The sequence below is a fragment of the Heptranchias perlo genome, chromosome 9 (genome assembly GCF_035084215.1).
Source record: "Heptranchias perlo isolate sHepPer1 chromosome 9, sHepPer1.hap1, whole genome shotgun sequence".
NCBI classification, from domain to species: Eukaryota; Metazoa; Chordata; class Chondrichthyes; order Hexanchiformes; family Hexanchidae; genus Heptranchias; species Heptranchias perlo.
The window spans coordinates 8,680,070-8,700,538 of record NC_090333.1 but is presented as its reverse complement, the minus strand read 5'-3'; the positions used below and the strand labels follow the sequence as shown (position 1 = coordinate 8,700,538).

The following is a 20,469-nucleotide window of genomic DNA, read 5'->3' as shown; positions in this document are numbered from 1 at the left end:
CCTTTCAGGCATGTGTATGTATATAATATATTGTTGATTATAGTGGTGGAGAGTACACTATTTTATGGTGGGAAGCAACTTCAGAAGGCAATGCTGGTGATTTCAGGACAAAACTAATCAGTGTAATTGATGGAAAAATGCACAGTTAATATAATGGGTTTTGAAAATTGCGATTTGATCATTGCTGCTGGCTGATCAATACAGGTGAACTCCACTGACTGATATTCCTGTCATGGGACTGTGGGTTCTTGAATACAAATTAAATGCAACAGATTTAGGTTAGAGTGCAGGAGAAACCTTTTTTTACACGCAGGGTTGTGAGGGCTGTGGAATGCTCAACTGTAGTTAGTGATTGAAGCAGAGACCGTGCCATCATTTAAGAATAGATTCAACAAGTGGTTGAAGAAAAGAGCGTTACAGGATTTTGGAACAGAACGGACACATGGTATTATGGCTACTGTTCGTGTGGTGGATGAACACCAGCACAGTCTGGTTAGGCCGAACGGCCTGTTTCCATGTTCTAATTTTTATGTAGAACGTCCCGCTTGATTGGTGTTTCTGCCACTGGAATCACTATCTACCATCAGTAGCAGTGTAGTCGCAGTACATACTATCTACAGGATGTGCTGCAACTCACCAAGCTTAGTGTTTCAGCACCTCCCGGCCGTGTAGCCTCTACTACCAAGAAGGACAAGAGCAGCACTATCAGGGGAGCAGCGTCACCTCCCAAGTTTCCCTCCAAGTCGCACGCCATCCTAGCTTGGATATACATCGCAGCTGCTTCATTGTTGATGGGTTAGGATCCTGGACTTCCTTACGTAACACCATTGTTGAGGCACCATCACCACAAGGACTGCAGCGCTTCAAGGAGAAGGCCCACCACCACCTCCTAAAGTTAGTTAGAGGTGGACGATAAATGTGGCCTTGCCAGCATCGCCCACATCCCAAGAGAATCTTTTTAAAATTATCGGTGCCAAACGACCCGTCATAGGATTTTTTTTTATAAAGGCAGCCAAATCGTCATGTTTTTGAACAGCCAATATAGTTTAGCAAAAAGGATTTGAGCTCTCCCAGCACGGGCAATTTTATTTGTTTATTTTTCTGCTAAATATCATTCTAATGAGTTTTCTTTTTCTCTTTTTAGATTTGGAATGGAAAATCATTTACGTGGGTTCAGCCGAAAGTGAAGAATATGACCAAGTCTTGGACTCCGTCCTTGTGGGACCCGTTCCTGCTGGAAGACACATGTTTGTTTTTCAGGTACAAGATTGAAGTCAGAAAATCTGGAGTACTTCAAGAAAACTATTTGAATTGTGCAATAACTATTTGGTTTTTTTAAAAAGCCCTAAAATGGTGACGGTTCTCCATCTCACATGGGACATAGGCCTCTCACACTCGAGCATAGTGTGATCATTCTCACATGCAGAGAAATGATTCAAGGATAGCATGCCGGAAATCCCAAGAAAACTTATATTGAATCGGGGACAGGGACTCGATAAAATTAACATAAGTAAAGCAGCAGTAATGAAGAAAATAATAGCACTAAAGAGTGACAAATCCCCAGGACCAGATGGTTTTCATCCCAGGGTTTTAAAGGAAGTAGGTGAGCACATTGCGGATGCCCTAACTATAATCTTTCAAAGTTCTCTAGATTCAGGAACTGCCCCTCTAGATTGGAAAATTGCACATATCACTCCGCTTTTTAAGAAAGGAGAGAGAGGGAAACCGGGCAATTATAGACCAATTAGCCTAACATCTGTTGTGGGGAAAATGCTGGAGTCTATAATTAAGGATAGGGTGACTGAACACCTCGAGAATTTTCAGTTGATCAGGGAGAGCCAGCATGGATTTGTGAAAGGTAGGTCGTGCCTGACAAACCTGATTGAATTTTTGGAAGATGTGACTAAAGTAGTGGACAGGGGAATGTCAATGGATGTTATATATATGGACTTCCAGAAGGTCCCACATAAGAGACTGTTAGCTAAGATAGAAGCCCATGGAATCGAGGGAAAAGTACAGACTTGGTTAGGAAGTTGGGTGAGCGAAAGGCGACAGAGAGTAGGGATAATGGGAAGGTACTCACATTGGCAGGATGTGACTAGTGGAGTCCCGCAGGGATCTGTGTTGGGGCCTCAATTATTCACAATATTTATTAACGACTTAGATGAAGGCATAGAAAGTCTCATATCTAAGTTTGCCGATGACACAAAGATTGGTGGCATTGTGAGCAGTGTAGATGAAAACATAAAATTACAAAGGGATATTGATAGATTAGGCGAATGGGCAAAACTGGCAGATGGAATTCAATGTAGACAAATGTGAGGTCATCCACTTTGGATCAAAAAAGGATAGAACAGGGTACTTTCTAAATGGTAAAAAGTTGAAAACAATGGATGTCCAAAGGGACTTCGGGGTTCAGGTACATAGATCATTGAAGTGTCATGAACAGGTGCAGAAAATAATCAAGAAGGCAAATGGAATGTTGGCCTTGATATCTAGAGGACTGGAGTACAAGGGGGCAGAAGTTATGCTGCAGCTATATAAAACCCTGGTTAGACCGCACCTGGAGTACTGGGAGCAGTTCTGGGCACCGCACCTTCGGAAGGACATGTTGGCCTTGGAGGGAGTGCAGCGTAAGTTTACTAGAATGATACCCGGACTTCAAGGGTTAAGTTACAAAGAGAGATTACACAAATTGGGGTTGTATTCTCTAGAGTTTCGAAGGTTACGGGGTGATCTGATCGAAGTTTATAAGATATTAAGGGGAACAGATAGGGTGGATAGAGAGAAACTATTTCCGCTGGTTGGGGATTCTAGGGGCTCGATTTTAGCGTCGGGTTTCCAGCGGGGGGGGCCCCGAAAATCCTGATATTTGGTCACGTGACCGGATCGCGCCGCGTTCCCGACCACTTCCGGGTTCCCCGATGACGTGCGGGGCTACGTGCGTGGCCCCCGCTGGTGGGAATCCCGCAGGCAATTAAAGCCAGCGGGGTTCCACTTGAGAGTACTTACCTTGCTTGTTGAGGTCATTTAATGAGCTGAATCAGCTGTCAAAAGAGGAAGTGTCGGATTTTACCTTCATCGCAGAGTGTTTCACACACTGGGGGAAGCAGTCTCCCTCCAACCAGGCGTGTTGCAGCCAGCAGCCTGTGGCAGGTGCCAAGGTGCACTCCACGGGGGAGAGCCCTCACCCACGCAGGAGGCCACCGCGTCACATAGGGCAACCCCTGCCCCCCGCCAAGCCAGAGGACAGACCGACACAAAACCGCAGCCCCAGTCCGGGGAACCACCCACCTACCCTGCACAACCCCTCAGACCAACACCTGCCAAATGGGTGGTGCGTGGACACCCTCGGAGGACGAACAGCATGACCAGCCTCGCAGTCCACGCCATCCGCCGCAGAGACGTGGAGCCCCCCAACACGGTGTTGTTGCACGCCCACCTGCACAGCAGGAGGGAGGGCTACCGCAGAGAGAGATGCATCGCAGAGGGCACTACCCTCGCCACAGGGTCCACAGACCGAGGCGCAGCTCCCTGGACCTCTCCGAGCAGCAGTGCACACGGAGGCGCAGATTCGCTCGACATGTAGTCGTCGAGATCTGCATCCTCTTTCATGCCGAGCTGCTCCTGGCTGGCCCCAGCACCAACTGCCTACCTGTCGCTGTCAAAGTCACCACTGCCCTCCACAACTTCTCCTCCGCATCCTTCCAGGGTGCAGCCGGGTACACCGCCGATGTCTCTCAGTCGTCTGCGCGGAAGAGCCCTGCAAATACACCTGCACCTACTCTGCAGTAACACGATGGGTGGCATCAGTGGTGGGTCCTCATAGTGATACCCAGGAACGGGCATTATTGGACACAACGGACAGGATTCGCGGAGACATGGCAGTGGTGGTGCCAATATAATGTGTGATGTTTGTTGCTCTGAAATTCAATATAGGTAACACCCATGGCAAACCCTCAGACACCCTTGTGCACCCCCTTCGTGCTTACGACACGTTTGCCTTACGCTGCCTACTGCACATGTGATGCATGCCCTGTGGCTGCAGCACAGGTGGTGGCAGGTTGAGTGAGGCTGGCCGTGAGGGAGATGCACGAGAGGGCGAGTATGGGATGGAGCCATGAGATTGTATGAGGATTGGGTTGCGTGTTAGTGGCAGGATGAGTACTGGCGAGGTGAGTAGGTGGAGGTAAGATGAGGATGGGGTTTGAGTTGGTATGAAGGGTGATGTGACAGAGTAGTGTTGGCGGTGCCGAAGGAGATGTGGGGTGGGGGCAGTGTTGTGGCAGACGGAGTGTAGGGGAAAGACTTCGTGTTCTCACTGTGGCTGACCTACTGCGGTCATTGCAGCGCCTCCTGCACTGTATGCAGGTGGGCCATATGTTGGTGGCGCAGGTGACCCCCTCTGCCACCTCGAGCCAGGCCTTCTTGGTGGCAGAGGCAGGCTGATTCCTCCCGCCCGCCGGGTGGAAGATCTGTGTCCTCCCCCTCCTCCTCACCCCATCTGATGATACCTGGGGTGAGGCATCATTAAACTGGGAGCAGCCTTCCCCCTGGGCTGCTCCATGCTGTAATTTGTTCCATTGGTTGCAGCATCTGTCAGTGGAGGACTGCCCCTTTAACTAGAGAGCCTCCAGCTGACAGATCGTACTGCACATGCGCAGCCCGCCCGACGCGCAGACCAGCGGAGCAGGTAATTGATTCCTATTAGTGTGTTGCCTGCTACGATCGCGCGGGCAACCCACTAATTTCGCCGAGCGTGTTGACCACGCTCCCGAAACCCAACCCGCCGGAAACCCGCAGGCCTGGTAAAATCGAGCCCTAGGAGTCGGGGGCACAGTCTTAAAAATTAGAGCCAGACCTTTCAGGAGCGAGATTAGAAAACATTTCCACACACAAAGGGTGGTAGAAGTTTGGAACTCTCTTCCGCAAAGGGCAATTGATACTAGCTCAATTGCTAAATGTAAATGTGAGATAGATTGCTTTTTGGCAACCAAAGGTATTAAGGGATATGGGCCAAAGGCAGGTATATGGAGTTAGGTCACAGATCAGCCATGATCTTATCAAATGGCGGAGCAGGCACGAGGGGCTACTCCCGTTCCTATGTTCCTACCTTAGAAGCGTTACTCTGACCCATCTCAGGGGATAGGCCTGTATTAAGTAGATTCTGGTCTTTGTAGCCAGGTAAAATGGACCATATACAAACACACACACTTCTCCGAAAAATATCTGTAGGTCCGCCAGCATCTGAAAACTGAAAAGGTGGATTAACATTTTGTAGAAGGGTTTCCACCTGAAATACAGAATCATAGAAAGTTACAGCACTGAAGGAGGCCATTCGGTTCATCGTGCCCGTGCGGGCCGAGAAAGAGCTATCCACTTTAATCCCACTTTCCAGCACTTGGTCCATAACCCTGTAGGTTAGGGCCCTTCAAGTGCACATACAAGTACTTTTTAAATGAATTGAGGGTTTCTGCCTCTGCTACCCTTTTGGGCAGTGAGTTCCAGACCCCCACCACCTTCTGGGTGAAAAAATTTCTCCTCGTCTCTCCTCTAATTCTTCTACCAAATACTTTGAATCTATGCCCCCTGATCACTGACCCCTCTGCTAAGGGAATTAAGTCCTCCCTATCCACTCTATCTAGTCCCATCATAATTTTATATACCTCAATTAAATCGCCCCTCAGCCTCCTTTTGCTCCAAAGAAAACAACCCCAGCCAATCCAATCTTTTCTCATAGCTAAAATTCTCCACCCTGGCAAAATCCTTGTAAATCTCCTCTGCACCCTCTCTCGTGCAATAACATTTTTCCTGTAATGTGGTGACCAGAACTACGCAATACTCAAGCTGTGGCCTAACCAATGTTTTATACAGTTCTAGCATAACCTCCCTGCTCTTATATTCTATGCCTCGTCTAATAAAGGAAAGTATCCCTTATGCCTTTTTAACCACCTTATCTACCTATCCTGCTACCTTCAGGGATCTGTGAACATGCACTCTAAGGTCCCTTTCTTCCTTTACACCTTTCTTCCTTTACACATTTATTATGTACACCCTTGTCTTGTTTGCCCTCCCCAAATGTATTATCTCACACTTCTCTGGATTGAATTTCATTTGCCACTTTTCTGCCCACCTGACCAGTCCATTGATATCTTCCTGCAAGCTACAGCTTTCCTCCTCACTATCAACCACACGGCCAATTTTTGTATCATCTGCAAACTTTTTGATCAAGTCCCCCACATTCAAGTCCAAGTCATTAATACATACCACCATATCTACTTATCCACCTTATCAAGCTGTCTTTTCATTTCTCAGATGCTGAAAGACACATTGTGTTTTTATTTCAGATTTACAGCAGTCACAATTTTTCTTTTTATTTGAAGTACCATTTGAGTACACAAAGGTCAGACTTGAACTGCATTTTGAAAATAAAGAACTAGCAGTGAGGTTATTTTTGTATGATTGCAGGGGAAAAATGAGAGTGCTATAAATCTGAAATAAAACCAGAAAATACTGGAGATAAACAGCAGATCCATCAGTATCTCAAAGGAAAAGTTACGGGTTCAGACGGAGGCCTTTCATCAGTTCTTTTCTCTACCTGATGTGTTAATTTATTTTCTAAGCTGCTGTGTATTTCCAAAATGGTCTGATTTTATTTGAAATCTGGGAGTATTTTATACTACAAATTTGATACCAGATTTTTGGTAATCCTGCTGTGAATTCTGTGCTGTTTTTGTCACGTAACACTACAGCGAGATTTTAAATCCGTTAAATCTATGCCAACACCAGCCAGAACTAACTGAAGTCAGTGAAATATTCTAAAAACTGATAGATGCTCAATGTTAGAACGCACCTTGATACTGGTCTGGCTACGTTCAGGTGCAAATCTGATCCTTCTCAGGCTGGTGAGTGGATTGTGGTAAGTGAACCACACTCACTGGGCCATATCCTCCAAAGATCCCAATTTTATTTAGCAAATCAATTTCAATCGTGTCCTACTGTTTTAACTTTAAAGTAGAATTCCTGAATTGTGAATTGTTTCATGGACTATTATAATCTTCAGTACTTAATTTTGGAATTATAGATTAAAGTACGTTTGATAACATCCTTAATATTTTTTCACACTTCTCAAGGATTTAATTTTAATGTATTTTGATGGTACATAGATTAAGGTTTGAACTGTTACAGGTTTTTTAAAAAAAAATCCGTACCCATTCCAAAGAGAAACTTCCTGATTTGGGTTTGTGGAAATTGTAAACACGTCAGAGACACTTAAATAATACAGTGGAGTCCACTGAAATGTACATTGGTTGAATGCATATCCCAGTCAAATGCACCCTTTATCAGAATCCCAATTTGGTTTAAAGCACACCCTGTCTAAATGCCTGGATTTTTAGCAACTTCTGTTGGCCTTTCAACAACTTACACGTATGCATTCAATCTTAATCAGTCTGTTATCCCAAGTACTTTTCGCCTTTGAGGTAGGGTGGATGGGGCAAGGTTGTGGAGGGATTTGAAAATGAGGACAAGGACTTTAAATTTAATACATAGGGGGACAGGCAGCCAATGTAGATCAGTAAGGATGAGTGGGATTTTGTATGGGAGGGAAATGGGCAGCTGCGTTTTGAACAAGTTGGATTTTATGGAGAATGGAGTTTTGGGAGGCCAGCACAGACATTGGACTAATCAAGTCTAATGGTGACAAAAGCATGCTATAAGAAGAGGGACCAAGGATAGATTCTTGGGAACTCCAAAAGTGACAATTTGAGGGCACGAAGAGAAGTCATAGTTGGAGATGTGCTGTCTACATTTGGATAGATAAGAGTGGAACCACACAAGTGTGACCTCTCAGTTAATCACTGCACCCAAGGTACTGTTGAGCTTGTGTATTATCTCAAGTAAGATTATTGATTTGTTTTCTATTCAATCCGAGTGTCAATAACCGTTGAGGTCAGTGAGATGGTCCACCAGCCCAGCCTGGTGCCCTCACCACCTTCACTCTGTGCTACTTTACTTATCAAGTCACACGTAACTTCCTTAGCACAGTTAAAAGAATTCCTGCACCTCAAACATTTTATAATGTTACACTAGCATTTATTTCCTGTCATATCGTGTCATGGAGACTCCTTAACGCACTTTACCCCGTGAATGAGTTTTGAAATGCACTAACTACTGTTGTTTAGGAAATGGAGCGATTGGTGTGAGCCAGCAATGAGGTGAACGGTCACTTAATCGGGTTTGTGACAGTGAGGGCGAACTATTTCCCAGGACACCAGGAGAAATCCCTATTCTTCAAATAGTGTCATATAGGATCTTTGACATTCACATGAACCATCAAAACAGGCAAAATTGCAACTCAATTTTGACACCTCACGCAGACAAATGCTCACTGGCACTTTAGATAGAACTCTTAATTTTAAACTGTTCTAAATGTGTAAAGTGCCAGGGCAGTTACGCATGCAATAACTAGCTGGTGCTACATTCAACACCCTGCTCCACATGCTTTCAAATGTTTATGGTCCCTGAAACCTTCTGTTTGTGTTGAGGGATGGTTTCTTTTGATGTGATAGACAAATTAACAGCAACTTTATGCTGCACAGGTGGAGCCTTGGTTCCATGGAGTGAAGTCGATGAGGGTTCTCTGTGCAGTGTTCTCTGTTCACCATCTCCTTGGCCTCAGTTGTCTAGGAGCCCTGAATTCAATGGCAGATCAGTTAAATGCACAGCCCCCTTAGATACATATTTTTAGCAGGCAAAAATTGTGTGTTCTCCAAGTGGGCTTTGCTGTAATACGGAAACAATTAATTGAATCTTTACAGCAATGTACGACACAGTTTTTTTTATTCGTTCATGGGATGTGGGCATCGCTGGCAAGGCCAGCATTTATTGCCCATCCCTAATTGCCCTTGAGAAGGTGGTGATGAGCCGCCTTTTTGAACAGCTGCAGTCCGTGTGGTGAAGGTTCTCCCACAGTGCTGTTAGGTAGGGAGTTCCAGGATTTTGACCCAACGGCGATGAAAGAACGGCGATATATTTCCAAGTCGGGATGGTGTGTGACTTGGAGGGGAATGTGCAGGTGGTGTTGTTCCCATGTGCCTGCTTCATTATATGAGGGGTTGCGAATGGAACTGAACGCTGTGCAATCATCAGCGAGCATCCCCATTTCTAACATTATAATGAAAGGAAGGTCATTGATGAAGCAGCTGAAGATGGTTGGGCCTAGGACACTGCCCTGAGGAACTCCTGCAGCAGTGTCCTGGAGCTGAGATGATTGGCCTTCAACATCCACTGCCATCTTCCTTTGTGCTAGATATGACTCCAGCCACTGGAGAATTTTCCCCCTGATTCCCATTGACTTCAATTTTACTAGGGCTCCTTGGGCCACACTCGGTCATATGCTGCAGTGATGTCAAGGGCGGCCATTCTCACTCAATCTCAGTGTATTGAAGTGTCCCTTATTTTAGCCTTTTGTCCCTGATTTTCATATTGCCATTCTGTTCTGGTTTCCCCCAAAACTAATAAGTATCCAAGTGATCAGCTTACATATCGAGGGTCTAATTTCCTGAGTATTTAGGCGAGGCAGTGTCGTACAAAAGCCTTTATATTTGAACAACATTTTGATGTGTTGAGTTACAGTTTGATTCTGATTAGTGATTACTTAAAAGAAAGTAGGCATGTTTGTTAGTAAACCATGATACAACCTACCATAATCATAGAATCATAGAAAGGTCACAGCATGGAAGGAGGCCATTTGGCCCTGTATGTAAAAGCAATCCAGCTAGTCCCACTCCCCGCCCTATCCACGTAGTTCTGCAAGTTTTTTCCTTTCAAGTACTTATCCAGTTCCCTTTTGAAAGCTACGATTGAATCTGCCTCCACCACCCCCCATGGCAGTGCATTCCAGATCATAACCACTTGCTGCGTAAAAAAGAGTTTTTCCTTATGTCACCTTTGGTTCTTTTGCCAATCACCTTAAATCTATGTCCTCTGGTTCTTGACCCTTCCGCCAATAGGAACTGTTCCTCTCTGTCTGGACCCTTCATGATTTTAAATACCTTTATCAAATCTCCCCTCAATCTTTTCTGTTCCAAGGAGAACAACCCCAGCTTCTCCAGTCTATCCACGTAACTAAAGTCCCTCATCCCTGGAATCATTCTAGTAAATTTTTTCTGCACCCTTTCTAAGGCCTTCACGTCTTTCATAAAGTGCGGTGCTCGGAACTGGACACATGCTCCAGTTATGGTCGAACCAATGTTTTATAAAGGTTCATCATGACTTTCTTGCTTTTGTACTCTGTGCCTCTATGCTTTTTTAACTGCTTTCTTAACCTGCTGTGCCACCTTTAATGATTTGTGCACATATACCCCCAGATCTCTCTGTTCCTGTACCCCTTTTAGAATTGTGCCCTCTAGTTTATATTGCCTCGCCTCGTTCTTCCTACGAAAATGTATCACCTTGCATTTTTCTGGGTTAAATTTCATCTGCCACGTGTCCGCCCATTTCACCAGCCTGTCTATATCCACTTGAAGTCTGTCACTATCCTCCTCACTGTTCACTACACTTCCAAGTTTTGTCATCTGCAAATTTTGAAATTGTACCCTGTACACCCAAATCCAAGTCATTAATATATATCAAGAAAAGCAGTGGTTCCAGCACCGACCCCTGGGGAACATTACTGTAACACCTCCCTCCAGTCCGAAAAACAATTGTTCACCACTACTCTCTGCTTCCTGTTACTTAGCCGATTTTGTATCCATGCTGCTACTGCCCCCTTTATACCATGGGCTTCATTCTTGCTGACAAGCCTATTATGCGGCACTTTAATCAAACGCCTTTTGAAAGTCCATATACACCACATCAACTGCATTGCCCTCATCTACCCTCTCTGTTACCTCATCAAAAAACTCTATCAAGTTAGTTAAACACAATTTGCCTTTAACAAATCTGTGCTGGCTTCCCCTAATCAATCCACACTTGCCCAAGTGATTGCTAATTCTGACCCAAATTATTGTTTCTAAAAGTTTCCCCACCACTGAGGTTAAACTGACTGGCCTGTAGTTGCTGGGTTTATCCTTGCATCCTTTTTTGGACAAGGGTGCAACATTTGCAATTCTCCAGTCCGCCGGCACCACCCCTGCATCTAAGGATGTTTGGAAGATTATGGCCAGCACCTCCGCAATTTCCACCCTTACTTCCCTCAGCAACCTAGGATGGATCCCATCCGTACCGAGTGACTTATCTACTTTAAGTACAGCTAGCCTTTCTAGTACCACCTCTTTATCAATTTTTAGCCTATCCAGTATCTCAACTACATCTTCCTTCACTGAGACTCTGGCTGCATCTTCTTCTTTGGTGAAGACAGATGCAAAGTACTCATTTAGTACCTCAGTCATCCCCTCTGCCTTCATGAGTAGTTCTCCTTTTTGGTCTCTGATCAGCCTCACCCCTCCTCTTACTACCTGTTTACTGTTTACATGCCTAGAGAAGACTTCTGGATTCTCTTATGTTTGCTGCCAGTCTGTTCTCATACTCTCTCTTTGCCCCTCTTATTTTCTTCTTCACTTCCCCTCTGAACTTTCGACATTCTGTCTGGTTCTCACTTGTGTTATCAACCTGACATCTGTTATGCACCCCTTTTTTCTGCTTCATCTTACTCCCTATCTCTTTTGTTATCCAGGGAGCTCGGGCTTTAGTTGCCCTGCCTTTGATAGATCCTGATATACTATACACACACTTGCTTCAGTTTTTTTTTCTGATTGTAAAACCAGACGAAAGGAGTTTCTGGCATTGTGGTTCATTTATTTTGGGATTCTTATGGCAGCCAAGAATTGAGGATATTGTTTGTCCCTTTAGCAAAATAAGGAATATCCACAGTGATCAAAATCTTATTGTTGGGGTGCCATCTCCTGGTGATGCTCTGCCAGTGCCATGGGTGCCTGTTTAAATGAAACGGTAGGTTGCAGCTCTGGGATTTATCCCAACTGTAACGAATGATGTGTGGCTTCTGCCTGGAAATAGAATAACGACAGGCAGTTGGGGTCCGGTCTTGGAGACTCGACCAATACAAGCCCTTCCCAGCACCCAAGGCACCTCTGAGAAAAAAGTGGCAGAACAGTGCAGATGGGGTAAGAAAGAAAGACCTGGATTTACATGACACGTTTCATGACCTCAGGACGTCCCAAAGCGCTTTACAGCCAATTAAGTACTTTGGAAATGTAGACACTATAGTAATGTGGGAAACGCGGCAGCTAATTTGCACACAGCAAGCTCCCACAAACAGCAATGCGATAATGACCAGATAATCTTTTTTTTAGTGATGTTGGTTGAGGGATAAATATTGGCCAGGACACCAGGGAGAACTCCCCTGCTCTTCTTCAAAATAGTGCCATGGGATCTTTTGCAATCACATGAGAGGGGCAGACGTTGGCCTCAGTTTAACGTCTCTTCCAAAAGACGGCACCTCCGACAGTGCAGCGCTCCCTCAGTACTGCACTCAAGTGTCGGCCTAGATTATGTGCTCAAGTCCCTGGAGTGGGACTTGAACCCACAACCGTCTGACTCAGAGATGAGGGTGCTATCAACTGAGCCACGGCTGTCGCCATGGGAGGAAGGCAACACCTCCAACCCATTTGAAGCAAGGACACTGACTTCGGCCAACAGAGCCACTTGCTAATGTAGGTAGGATGAATTTGCATTAATAAGTATACTGGTTAGTGTACTGTTACCACAAAACAGGGAAATAACTGTCATTTTTTGACAGGTGTACATAATATAACAGTAAGTAGAATAGAAAAGCAGGATACTTTTTAAAAAGTGAGAGTTTAAGAAAGGTTGGTATTCAGAGGGATTTGGGTGTCCTTGTACACGAATCACAGAAAGTTAACATGCAGGGACAGCGAGTAATTAGAAAGGCAAATGGTATGTTAGCTTTTATTGCAATGGGGTTGGAGTATAAGAGTAAGGAGGCCTTGCTGCAATTATATTGGGCTCTGGTGAGACCACACCTGGATTACTGTGTACAGTTTTGGTCTCCTCACCTATGGAAGGATATACTTGCTTTAGAGGGGATACAACAAAGGTTCACTAGATTGATTCCTGGGATGAGAAGGTTGTCCTGTGAGGATAGATTGTGTAAAATGGGCCTATATTCTCCGGAGTTTAGAACAATAAGAGGTGATCTCATTGAAACGTATAAAATTCTTAGAGGGCTTGACAGGGTAAATGCTGAGAGGCTGTTTCCCCTGGCTGAAGATTCTAACTAGGGGCCATAGTCTCAAGGTAAGGGGTCGGCCATTTAAGACTGAGATGAGGAAAAATTTCTTCACTCAGAGGGTTGTGAATCTTTGAAATTCTCTACTCCAGAGGGCTGTGGATGCTCAGTCGTTGAGTATATTCAAGACTGGGATCGATAGATTTTTGGACACTAAGGGAATCAAGGGATATGGGGATAGGGCAGGAAAGTAAAGTTGAGGTATAAGATCAGCCATGATCTTATTGAATGGCGGAGCAGGCTTGAGGGGCCGTATGACCTACTCCTGCTCTTATTTATGTTCTAATGCACACGGCATCAGCTCAAAAAAAAAAACAGTATTTTAGTAAGTTACAGTTTGCTTGGAATGAAGCAATCTAGACTCCACTGATGGCTCAGTGAGGTTTGACAGTATAGACAAGGAAGTCCCAAGTTCCATCACTAGTCCAGTGCTAAATTAGCTAACCTCAGCCAGAGCGATGGTACTGGTCCTACTGTTGATCTCTGTGCTCTGGGGCTGGGGAACAGAAAAATCAAGCAAGCTTTCCGCTCCTAATTACCATCCAGTTGTAACCCTTACTGGACAGTGCATTCATCTCTAGTTGCCCTGGGAAGGTGGTGGTGAGCCTTCTTGAATTGCTGCAGTTCCTTGTAGTGATGGTGCTCCCGCAATGTCGTTGGGTAAGGAATTCAAGGATATTGACTGGGCAATGCTGAAGGAACGACGATATAATGTCAAAGTGTCACCGCTGTACTGGAATTGTTTGGCATGGGGAGTGACTAGCTCTGGTCACAGGTCTTCAGCACTACAGCTGGGATTTTGTCAGGGCCCATAGCCTTTGCAATGTCCAGTGCACTCAGCTGCTTCTTAACGTCACATGGAGTGAAGCGAATTGGCTGGACGCATACCTATGATCTTAGCGATCTTGGTAGGAATCAAAGTAGGATTGTCCACTTGGCACTTTTGGCTGAAGATGCTTGTGAACACTTTAGCCATGTCGCTGGCACTCAAGTGCTGGGCTCCGCCATGGTTAAGGATAGGGATGATCATGGCGTCGTCTCCTAATGTGTATAGACGTAGGTATCGGGCTGGGCTGTGATGTTCTTCACATGAAGAATGGCAACTTGGGATGAACTGCTGGAGGATGACTGGAACCCATAGAGAAAATGTAAAAGCTGAATTCTTTATTTATGTACTGCTTCTTCTATGGTCCTATTTAATCTTATTACTAAAATTGAATTAATCAACACTTCCAAACTGCCAGCAACTATTTTATTGGTCTGTACTGATGCTAAGTATTTTCTTGTCCATTATTATCGCACCTGCCATTCTTTAAGGGCTTTGATCTTTGTTTTGTTTTAGGCTGATGCAGCAAATCCATCCCTTATCCCAGATGCGGATGCAGTTGGAGTAACTGTTGTTTTAATAACCTGCACTTACCGAGGTCAAGAATTTATCAGGGTTGGATATTATGTAAATAATGAATACACCGATCCAGAGCTGCGTGAAAATCCTCCTGTGAAACCAGACTTCTCCAAGGTAGGGCTTTTAAACATAGAAATAATGGTGGAATGCTCCCATCTAACTGCGTGAACATGATTTTATGTGACTTTTAGAGCAGGCAATATGAAAGATACCTGTTATTTGAAGTACAGTGTACAATTACATGCACTTTGCCGCTCATATCTCTGCACGTGAATCCAAAGGGGTGGCAATGTTGTCCAATCTTCAAATCTTTGTGGATGCAGTCTGTTGAAATGCTAAGAAGTCAGCCTTTAGAACTGAGAAGGCAAGCCCTCCTGGCTGGTCTTCACTTGTTTCTACCTGTGATCCAGCAAAGAACTAAGCAACGTACTATAAACATATGAAAACTAACTAGAACTGACAAATTGAAAATACAAAATCACCATCAGACCCAACTCTTTCCATTTAAAAAACAATAGTATCTTGTCTCTAAAATGTGAAAATGTATGAAGCCATCTGTGGATTATTTCCTTTCCAACTGTCATAAAGAAGGACAGAAGGGGAGGGTTGTGAATTAAAATGGAAAACAGTCGTGGTAGATAGACTGCTTGAGTGTTGGACTCTCAAGAACACACAAGTTTGAATCCCAGTTCCTTTTTTTATTATTCGTTCGTGGGATGTGGGCGTCGCTGGCAAGGCCAGCATTTATTGCCCATCCCTAATTGCCCTTGAGAAGGTGGTGGTGAGCCGCCTTCTTGAACTGTTGCAGTCCGTGTGATGAAGGTTCTCCCACAGTGCTGTTAGGTAGGGTTGATTGATTGGTTAATTGATATTTGCTCTTGAGCTTCTCCTCAATTGTGAGTTTGTGTTCTTTGTGAGCTTGTGGTCATCGATGGGAATAAGTGAAGACTGGCTTGAAGACTTTGCTTCTCAGTTCCAAAGGCTGACCTATTGGCGTATCCATGAAGATTTGAAGATCAGACAAAACTCTATCCCTGTCCCCACCCCGTTGAATTTTCCACACACCGCCTCAATCTAGCAAGAGAAGTAGACAACTTCAGATGTTGGTTGAGATCGATATTCAAACCTGTGACTCTGTGGATAAAATACAACCACTGCACCTACAGAGTTTCTTGATGGTGGTCTATTTTATTGTGGGTGCACAATCTAAACTTGGTCATGATGTGGAGATGCCGGTGATGGACTGGGGTTGACAAATGTAAACAATCTTACAACACCAGGTTATAGTCCAACAATTTTATTTGAAAATCACAAGCTTTCGGAGGCTTCCTCCTTCGTCAGGTGAATGTCAGGAAATCCTTGAACATTTCGCATTTATATTCAGAGAACAATACCTGGTGGTTACAGATAATCTTTCCAACTGCCCGTTGTCAAGGCAATCAAAGTGTTCAGACAGAGAGGTGTTACCTACAGGACCACCGAATATACAAACGGCCAGAACACAAAACAGAGAGAGAGGGAGAAACATCTGAAAGGAAGAGAAAGACAGAAAATGACCCGTTTTATTAAAAACAGATAACTTTTATTCGCTGGTGGGGTTACGTGTAGCGTGACATGAAACCAAGATCCCGGTTGAGGCCGTCCTCATGGGTGCGGAACTTGGCTATCAATTTCTGCTCGACAATTTTGCGTTGTAGTGTGTCTCGAAGGCCGCCTTGGAGTACCCTTACCCGAAGATCGGTGGCTGAATGTCCTTGACTGCTGAAGTGTTCCCCGACTGGGAGGGAACCCTCCTGTCTGGCGATTGTTGCGCGGTGTCCGTTCATCCGTTGTCGCAGTGTCTGCATGGTCTCGCCAATGTACCATGCTCCGGGGCATCCTTTCCTGCAACGTATGAGGTAGACAACGTTGGCCGAGTCACAGGAGTATGACCCATGTACCTGGTGGGTGGTGTCCTCTCGTGTTATGGTGGTATCTGTGTCGATGATCTTGGCATGTCTTGCAGAGGTTGCCGTGGCAGGGTTGTGTGGTGTCGTGGATGCTATTCTCCTGAAAGCTGTGTCTGCATTCTCCTGAATGCAGACACCGCAACAACGGATGAACGGACACCGCGCAACAATTGCCAGACAGGAGGGTTCCCTCCCAGTCGGGGAACACTTCAGCAGTCAAGGACATTCAGCCACCGATCTTCGGGTAAGCGTACTCCAAGGCGGCCTTTGAGACACACGACAACGCAAAATCGTCGAGCAGAAATTGATAGCCAAGTTCCGCACCCATGAGGACGGCCTCAACCGGGATCTTGGTTTCATGTCACGCTACACGTAACCCCACCAGCGAATAAAAGTTATCTGTTTTTAATAAAACGGGTCATTTTCTGTCTTTCTCTTCCTTTCAGATGTTTCTCCCTCTCTCTCTGTTTTGTGTTCTGGCCGTTTGTATATTCGGTGGTCCTGTAGGTAACACCTCTCTGTCTGAACACTTTGATTGCCTTGACAACGGGCAGTTGGAAAGATTATCTGTAACCACCAGGTATTGTTCTCTGAATATAAATGCGAAATGTTCAAGGATTTCCTGACATTCACCTGACGAAGGAGGAAGCCTCCGAAAGCTTGTGATTTTCAAATAAAATTGTTGGACTATAACCTGGTGTTGTAAGATTGTTTACATTTGTAAACTTGGTCAAGAAGCAGAATCAGTGGGAAGAAAGAGAAATCCAAAATCAGCTCAACTCAACTAGGTCGTATATCTGAAGAAAGCATATTCTATACAGTTGTCCAAATTCTTAAGTGTCGAGGGTGATAATTGGACAGTGGGTTGCAGGTGAGTAGAACACAGTTTCACAGCAGGGGAAAGCAACGGGTATAGAATCATAGAAGTTACAACATGGAAACAGGCCCTTCGGCCCAACATGTCCATGTCGCCCAGTTGATACCACTAAGCTAGTCCCAATTGCCTGCACTTGGCCCATATCCCTCTATACCCATCTTACCCATGTAACTGTCCAAATGCTTTTTAAAAGACAAAATTGTACCCGCCTCTACTACTGCCTCTGGCAGCTCGTTCCAGACACTCACCACCCTTTGAGTGAAAAAATTGGCCCTCTGGACCCTTTTGTATCTCTCCCCTCTCACCTTAAATCTATGCCCCCTCGTTATAGACTCCCCTACCTTTGGGAAAAGATTTTGACTATCTACCTTATCTATGCCCCTCATTATTTTATAGACTTCTATAAGATCACCCCTCAACCTCCTACTCTCCAGGGAAAAAAGTCCCAGTCTGTCTAACCTCTCCCTGTAAGTCAAACCATCAAGTCCCGGTAGCATCCTAGTAAATCTTTTCTGCACTCTTTCTAGTTTAATAATATCCTTTCTATAATAGGGTGACCAGAACTGTACACAGTACTCCAAGTGTGGCCTCACCAATGCCCTGTACAACTTCAACAAGACATCCCAACTCCTGCATTCAATGTTCTGACCAATGAAACCAAGCATGCCGAATGCCTTCTTCACCACCCTATCCACCTGTGACTCCACTTTCAAGGAGCTATGAATCTGTACTCCTAGATCTCTTTGTTCTATAACTCTCCCCAACGCCCTACCATTAACGGAGTAGGTCCTGGCCCGATTCGATCTCCCAAAATGCATCACCTCACATTTATCTAAATTAAACTCCATCTGCCATTCATCGGCCCACTGGCCCAATTGATCAAGATCCCGTTGCAATCCCAGATAACCACCTTCACTGTCCACAATGCCACCAATCTTGGTGTCATCTGCAAACTTACTAACCATGCCTCCTAAATTCTCATCCAAATCATTAATATAAATAACAAATAACAGCGGACCCAGCACCGATCCCTGAGGCACACCGCTGGACACAGGCATCCAGTTTGAAAAACAACCCTCTACAACCACCCTCTGTCTTCTGTCGTCAAGCCAGTTACATTACTGAACGGTAATCCAGAGAACGTGAGTTCAAATCCCACCATGGCAGTTTAAGAATTTGAATTCAGTTTAAAAAAACAATCTGTAAATAAAAGCTGGTATCAGCCATGATCATATTGAATGGTGGAGCAGGCTCGAAGGGCCGAATGGCCTACTGCTGCTCCTATTTTTTATGTTTTTATGTTTTTAAAAAAAAAGTGACAACTGATTGTCATAAAAACCCAACTGGTTCACCAGTGTCCTTTTCGGGAAGAAAATCTGCCGTCCTTACCTGGTCTGGTCTATATGTGACTCCAGTCCCACACCAACGAGGTTGACTCTTCACTGCCCTCTGAAGTGGCCTAGCAAGCCACTCAGTTGTACCAAACCGCTACAAAGAAGGACTGCAGTGGTTTAAGAAGGCAGACCACCACCACCTTCTCAGAGCAACTAGCGGTGGGCAATAAATGCCGGCCTTGCCAGCAACGCCCACATCTCGAAAATGGGGGGAAAAAAACAAACTGTATATTCCCAGATTGCCTCCAGCGAGAAGTTCTAAAGGGTCTGAGGGATTCAAGTTGTATGATTATCTTCCTTTATTTTGCTTAGAATTATACTTCCCTTTCAACAAACTTTAAATAGTTCTAAAGTCAATTCTCCTCTTTAATCCTTTCAAGAAAATATATTTTTTTGAAAAGCTGACATTGGGTCTCAATATGTGAATTGCAGCTACGTGTTTTGTAACTTTGACGTGAAATGACCTTGCTTTTGACGTCGTTTTGATTCCCTGCAACTGCCAAGGTCTAGCAATTTAGCCCTCAAACCCCAGGCAACTCAGTCCCATTTGCGTTTTATATTTCTTATTTGCTGGTTTGTCCTGTTTGAATTTAGTGGGCCTGGAGGTTTGGGAAGGGCATTGTTGCCTCATTGTTGGATAAATCCTAAATCAGAACACCAAGGTCTGTTAGTATTAGCAATTTGAGATATATGCTAATTCTGGGAGCATGAAGTTAAATGTTAAATGCCCACCTATGTGGCTGGGGAAGACAAAAGCTTAGGGCTCTTCTGGAAAGGGGTATTGAAAGCTTCGTTTTTATCATAGAGAAGTTGTTGCATTGTATTCAGGGATTCTCTGCGATCGTAAACAGTAATTTGGTGTTTCGGATTGCTTCCATAGACTTGAGGTGAATGCTCTGTCTTGAATAATATCTAACTCACCCACATTGTTCTCCTCAGCTCCAGAGAAACATTTTGGCATCAAATCCGCGAGTTACAAGGTTCCATATCAACTGGGATGACAGTAGTGAAAAAATAGACAATTGTGAAAGCACCAATCCTAATATGCACCCCGTTCATTCCACAAGTACGTTACCTTCAGCTTCAAAGGGCTTGACTCTGTCGGCAAATTCACTAAATGTCATGGACACTCACATGGACTGCATGTGACTGCATTCGTCACAGAAGCAAATTTAAAACACTTGAAAACTTAAGAGAGCATCACATTTTATTGCGTTCCAAGTATTTCAGTAAAAGTGTGGAGCAGTGGCAGGCATTTGTTATTGTCCTGACGAGTTTGTTTTTTTTTAAAAAAAGAACAGTAGTTGTATAGATATTTGTAAATAAATTTAAATCTTTAAAGAGAGTATTTGGTTGAGCTGGTCTTTGAAGGGCTGGATTAAGCTGAGAGCGCTGAGATATTTTTCTATTCCCACTTGTTTTCCCTCTGTCTAGAAAGAGAGACCGCCATGGATGTGTCTCTTCCCCCGTCCCCACCCTCCTTTATTTTGAAGGTTGATGCTGGTTGGACTGAGTTGTGCAGTGGTGTGCAGAGATCCAGTTGTTCCATCAGTTGAGACACGTAACCGGCATTT

The 20,469-nt window shown here is 44.6% G+C and overlaps 1 protein-coding gene across 2 annotated transcripts in view; it reads left to right on the top strand.

Annotated features, from left to right (window-relative positions):
• Positions 1 to 20,240, top strand: part of LOC137325116 (histone chaperone ASF1) — a 39,525-nt gene extending 19,285 nt beyond the window's left edge. For both annotated transcript variants that reach the window (XM_067989835.1, XM_067989836.1), the window contains 3 exons: positions 1,145 to 1,260; positions 14,613 to 14,789; positions 19,835 to 20,240. In XM_067989835.1, the coding sequence (XP_067845936.1) occupies positions 1,145 to 1,260; positions 14,613 to 14,789; positions 19,835 to 20,044 (503 nt within the window). In that variant the 3' untranslated portion in view covers positions 20,045 to 20,240. The remainder of the gene's footprint in view (positions 1 to 1,144; positions 1,261 to 14,612; positions 14,790 to 19,834) is intronic.
• Positions 20,241 to 20,469: the final 229 nt, after the last annotated feature.